Source organism: Papilio polytes, unplaced genomic scaffold (assembly GCF_000836215.1).
Source record: "Papilio polytes unplaced genomic scaffold, Ppol_1.0 DF823691.1, whole genome shotgun sequence".
Lineage (NCBI taxonomy): Eukaryota > Metazoa > Arthropoda > Insecta > Lepidoptera > Papilionidae > Papilio > Papilio polytes.
Genome location: NW_013525513.1, coordinates 876,369 through 882,661, shown reverse-complemented (window position 1 = coordinate 882,661; position 6,293 = coordinate 876,369). Strand labels below are relative to the sequence as shown.

Here is a 6,293-nt window from a genome sequence, read left to right as displayed (position 1 = left end):
GCCGCCACGCACGGGTGCTGCAACACCTTCACAACCACACATTTATTATTCTAAAACATTCAATACAACTTTAATCCTAAACTAGCCGTTGCTCGCGACTTCGTCAAAGCAAAATTACAAAATGTAATATATATATATTACATTATATTATATATTTTATGGTACTCATTGTTAACATAACTTTTGAATAATGAAAAAAATAGAAAACGGCCAAGTGGTTTTTGAGTTGTTACATAAACAAAATACAAATATTTACTCCTTAAAATATTAGTAAGTATAGACTAGCTATTCCCGTGCGGCTTCATCCGCATTGATATATTAAAAACTGTAATTTATTGTTGACATTGCTTATGTGACAACGAAGATCTTTGCTATTGGTTAACATTTACCGTTATCATGGCAATCTTACTTTGCTGTTGCCCTTTCCCGCGAGATATTTTGTTCCAATTTTTTCATCCTCTTAATTAAATAAGTTTAGAGCTTCTTATAAAAAATGCTGTGATTACTGACATCCTACACACTTTATTACAAAATGAACTAAATATAATAGGAGACATACCATAAATATAGTATCGATCATGTTGAGCGAGGTGTCGGCGAGCAGGTTGTGCACGGAGGTGCCGAGCTGCTGCGCCAGCTCGCCCGCCTCCGACAGTGCGCACACCAGCAGGTGCTGGCTGAACAGCGTCTCCTGGAATACAGTGGTTAAAGTTTCTTTAAATATTATCGAAAACTTAATTAAAAACTACTTAATTGGTCTGAATTAGTACAATTTTTTCCGGGACATTAATTAGTTCCTGAAAATAATCTTACTGATATTTTAAATGCGAAAGGATGGATGGATGTTTGTTACTACGTATTTAAGAGGTCTATGTGACAGAGATGTAAAAAATAGGCTGGTAGAACACATAGGCTGCTAATAAAGTTTTTTCCATCCATTTCAATTTGATTCCAGTAGTTTTTTTTTATTAGTGACACATAAAAATACCAATCTTTCTTTATGTTAGTATAGATATAGTCATACTATTATAATAAATATGAAAGTTTAGATGGATGGATGTTTGTTAGAGTTTGTAGCCTAAACGGCTGAACAGATCTCGATGAAATTTGGCATAGATGTAGTGGATAGTCTGGAAGAACACATAGACAACACACATTTTTTTTATTCCACGTGAACGGAAGGCAAGTAGTTAAAAAATGATACCTGATTACAATCCTTAGCATTCTCCGGGTTGAAGTCAATGCTGTTCATCTGCTTGGCAACAATCTGTATGATCTCTTTGCATGCTGAAGCCTGTGCCTTCTCTCCTAGCATCTTACCCAGCGTATTACGAAGTATGTAGTTTATGCACTTCCTGATATGAAAAGAAAAAAAATGACTTAAAAATACCTTTCTTCTTACAAATATTACAGCCAAAATACGTAAGTTAAACTGTCGATAAGTAGTTACAGGAAATAATATTACGAATACTGTAATTGCAAACTTTTACATGGGTGGATGGATGGATGTTTGTATTACATATGCCCACAACGGGTTAATGGATCTCGCTGACATTTAGCACAGATGTTAAACATAGTCTAGAAGAATATAGACTACTTTTTTATTATGAAGCGGACGCACTGCGACAGTTTTTAAGTGATATTTTTAATACTCTTTTTATATGAATATACATGATGTTTTACATACCTTGAATAAACAGCATCGACATGTGAACTAGCGGCTTTAGGATTGGCCACCAAGTCTAACACGTGCGTAAGGAATGTAGTCATGTTACGTTCCAACCAAACTCCGCCCATATTCTGCACGAAGATTACATATGCCTGAAAAAAATTGTTATCAAGAATCAAAATTCAGATTATAGAATCAAATATATTGGGAAACATGATACATAAAAATCCATAAAAAAACCCAAATGATAATACTTAATATTGTATCAGTATAATGAAGCGTAAACACACACTACTTTGTAGTGGATGACAGCAATCACACCAAATTTTTGAATAATAATTTTTTTAATAAAAAAAACGTATGATGACGACTCACTTTAGGCCATATTTGCACGCTATTAAACCTAGGAAGTGGCTGAATTTAAAAAAAAAATTGCGAAAAAGGGACAAAGCTACAAGGCACACAAGGAGCAAGGTTGCCATGGTTACTTAAATTCTCAGCTAATAGCAAAGGCCGTCGTTGAAAAATATTTTCTACCCTGAGTAATACTCACATGTGTAACACAAACTCGCACTTCTCTGTTTACTCCGGAACCAGACTTGATGATATCACCTTTAAGGAAGGATGTGCCGCCTCGCAGGAACGCACCCATTAGTAGGTTCAGAGCTTCCTCCAGCGATACCACATTCTTCTGTGGATCCTTCTTGCTTTGTTGAACTGAAGCGATGAAAAAATATAAAATTTAATGAAATCCCAGCCATTACTCATGATTTAAAAAAAATGTAATGTGTAATAATTATTTTTCATTTTTAAGATATCAATACTATAATTATAATTAATTCTTTTACCAAGATCTAAATTACCAAAAAACTAGATTTGAAATATTTGAAACTAGCTTTCGCCCGCGACTCCATTCGCGAGATATTAAAAAAAAATAACAAAAGTGTTTAGCCTATGTGTTCTTCCAGACTATCCTCGACATCTATACCAAAATTCTTCAAAATCCGTTCAGCTGTTTAGGCTACAAACTCTAACAAAGAATCATTCGCATTTATAATATTAGTATGATGTCAAAAGTGACTGACCTGACTGAATCCCCATCTTCATCTTAGTATTGGTGCTTGAGACTTCTCCGGCTTGAGTTGTGGCTATCAGTGCACCAAGAAGTTCTGCTACTGCACACCTGATGAAACAGATATTGTACCATTTACATTGTTTTCTAAATAACATATCGATTTATTTATTCTACAAAATAGTTAACAATATAAAATAGTTGAAAATAGATACAAAGTATTAACAATAACAGTTCCATACATATAATAAAATTGTAGTTTCTATTTGTAAAATCAAAAGAAATTTCCAGATTTCGGAAAGATTTTAGTTGCGTTGCCGATAACGGAAATTAAAAAAAAATTGTCTGTCTGTCTGTCGGACAACGGCTGCGCCGATTTCGATAGGGCTTTCACTGGAGGGTAGCTGATGTAGATAGGCTTCTTTTTTTTTAATTCCGCGCTGTAAAAATAGCGTAACGGGTGGTCCAAGTTTGCGGGTGATAGCTTGTGTTTTAAATAAAAATATCAAGAGCAAAGCTATGTGGGCTTAACTTTTCGTTAAATACTTTAACAACTTACCTTAGTGCATAATCACTAGGATGTGCTGCACGGAGGCAGGCGGCTGCGATCGCATCAACATCAGCTGGGGCGAGCCTCATGAGCGGCAGCACGCGGCGCAGCGCGCTGGCCGCCGCCGCACGCACCGCGTACGCGCGCTCGCTGAGCAGCGCGCCGCGCGCCGCACGCGACACCTCGCGCAGCGCCGCGCCCGCCGCCGTGCCCATGCCTAAGCATATCTAGAAAGGATATAACATAGATTTACCCTTGAGATCCAGACACTTGAGAACTATTTTATTTTTATATAACATAAGGTGGCAAACGAGCAAGCGGCCACCGGAATCCGCCAAAATGATGAAGCGACTGCTGCCCATAGACATCAGCAATAGCAGATGCGTTGCCTACCCTTGTCCCTCAGAGGAGGAGACACACATAAAGAGGATATTTCCCCCTTGCTATGCTTCTTCTCCACCGTCAAATCACTTCCCCTTCCCATCCTCTATCTTATAAGAAAAGGGTGGTAAAGAGTAAGGGACTTAAATTAAGCCTCCGGCACCACACTCATCAGACGAAATACAGAATAGCTTCCATTTCTTGCCTGCCTTCTGTGTGGTCGTGGTATTACACCGGGCCTGCCGGCCCTGCAGTGCTAAGATGTTAAAGCGGGCACTATCATTGTTAAGTTAAGTTAACTATATAGACTAGACATGAACAATTTTTTCACCAGTAATTTCTTTTAAGATGCAATGTTTGTTGTAAGTATGCCACCTCATGTATAAACATGTTATAAAACATTTTACAAAATTATAATAAGCTCCATCTTTTGTTATAAAATAAACTAAACAGTTACAAAATAAACATTTAAATATGATTTAGTGACACCTATTGGCAATTCAATTAATTAGGATTAATTATATTGAGAAGGGGAAGTCAGCAACATGGCATGGCATGGCATGGTATAGGGTATACAACCAAAACCATAAATTACGATTCTTAAAATGCAGGACACTTGTTTTAAACAATATATGCAATTAAATGAATAATAAAAAATTACCTTCTCCAAAGTTATCATAATTTCCAATCTTGTCTGGGACTCTGAACTTTTGAGTGATCTCACTAGGGTTGTTACTGTCTCTTCATAAGATCTACCCATCATCCTGCCTAGTTTTTCATACATACTTCCCAGACAACAAATAGCAGCTCTGAAAACCAAAATTACATAATTAGTTTATTCACTGCAGCCATCGGAGATGTTTAATGTCCACGTACGGAGATCTTTAGTACATATTGTATATAACAGGGGTAGCCAACTCATTGATTATACTATTAGTTTTAGCAAGTTAAAAAAACATAAAAATGTAGACTAAATAATTGAATACCGCACTATGTTGTTTCATTTAAGAATTCAAAATGTGTGTACTTTGTAGATCACACAGTAAGTTGTAAGTAAACAACAAGTAAATCTTGGGTCTAAACAAGGCAGCAACTCCTCGCATATTTTATATTTACTTAATTTACACTAAGGAAGACACTTAACATGTTTAGTAAACAATTACAACTTATAACAACAATCTTACTAATCTTACGAATACTTTAAATACGAAAGTCGTAGATGGATGGATGTTTATTAGAATTTGTAGCCTAAAAGGCTAAAAGGATCTCGATGACATTTGGCCTGGATGTAGTAGATAGTCTGTATCATATTGGCTACTTACTTTTGTTTTATTAAATCAGAATGTTAACAAAAACCATAACTATAGTACTCACAGTCTTGTTGGTAAGTATGAAGGAGAATCATCTTTTACTTTGATGATATCATTGCATTTGTTGACAGTATCAAACAGTAGGAATGTATCCCCAACTGAGAACAATGTTGCCAGACATCTAGCCAGGAGTCTGCGTGCAGGCGCACCTAATGATTCTCGAAGTAAATTAACCAATTGAGCTACAAGTTTTTGTTGGCAGCTTTTTATGTCAGACTGTAAAGATAAAAATATTTTATAAATAAAAACTACTAAAGTAATGAAATCTCCAAAAACATAGTAATTTACAGAGAGAATGTGAGGGTTGACAACATTTTTGTACTGAAACAATAATTATTTTTTTCTATCTTTTGAATTACCAATTTTTTTTTCTGTAAATTAATTAGTTACAGATGATAAATCAATATGATCTCATAGTAGCAAAGCAATAAGAAAAAGCATGGGACCACAAAATACTGTTGCAAACATACCTTATGAGCTGCAACAAGAACTTTATCCAGGAAACGCAGCCATTCAAAAATGAAATGTGGCTTTTTGTCATCAGGTAGCTGCTGTAGAGCAGACTCATTTAATGTCAATGAATGTGACACCTCCATGATGCTGAAAAACCCAGGAAAGTTAAGACACAGTGTCATCAAGTTCTAAGATTTTCATTTGGGTCAGGGTCCCCTTGGGTTTTAAAAATCATCCTTAACTGTGTTTTTTATACCTTCGGTATTAAAGGGTACAATAAATAGTAGACCTGACATTATTGATGCATAGATATTTTAAGGACATTTTTTAACGAGGGTAACAGATGCTTTAGTTTAATATTAGTAGCGCTCGCATGACATATGGTTATTGATTTTCTGGATTTATAACGATGATCTTATTCATTTAATAGCAAAACAATGGCGTCATACATATAGTGAATCAACTCTCGTTTAAGACTATTAAAACATTAAAAGACGAGAAAAATGAACCTGACCTGTAAAGAAATCATTACCTACTAAGTAAAATATAGATTTATACTACAAACCAACAGATTTCTTTTCCACCGTGTATTTCACGTATGATTATTCATTTCCCATACAAGTGACCTAAATGGTAAGCACAAGATATAAACCAAATTGATTAAAATAACAAATCAAATATGCAATAATATTTGTCCAAATTGTTAGGCCAAATTAAATGCAAATAGAAAATGTAACGTAAACTTTACAAGTACAATTTATTTTTATAATTGATTTGATTGACCACAATTGATTGACA

The 6,293-nt window shown here is 35.3% G+C and overlaps 1 protein-coding gene across 1 annotated transcript in view; it reads right to left on the bottom strand.

The window, feature by feature from the left end:
* The window catches only part of LOC106104038 (HEAT repeat-containing protein 5B-like), an 8,825-nt gene extending 2,532 nt beyond the window's left edge, over positions 1-6,293 (bottom strand). The window contains exons 1-11 of the mRNA XM_013283975.1: positions 6,061-6,293; positions 5,513-5,642; positions 5,047-5,258; positions 4,334-4,481; positions 3,301-3,518; positions 2,755-2,852; positions 2,223-2,386; positions 1,688-1,821; positions 1,205-1,355; positions 560-691; positions 3-26 (exon numbers count right to left, since the gene is read on the bottom strand). Coding sequence (XP_013139429.1) covers positions 3-26; positions 560-691; positions 1,205-1,355; positions 1,688-1,821; positions 2,223-2,386; positions 2,755-2,852; positions 3,301-3,518; positions 4,334-4,481; positions 5,047-5,258; positions 5,513-5,638 — 1,407 coding nt within the window. The 5' untranslated portion in view covers positions 5,639-5,642; positions 6,061-6,293. The remainder of the gene's footprint in view (positions 1-2; positions 27-559; positions 692-1,204; positions 1,356-1,687; positions 1,822-2,222; positions 2,387-2,754; positions 2,853-3,300; positions 3,519-4,333; positions 4,482-5,046; positions 5,259-5,512; positions 5,643-6,060) is intronic.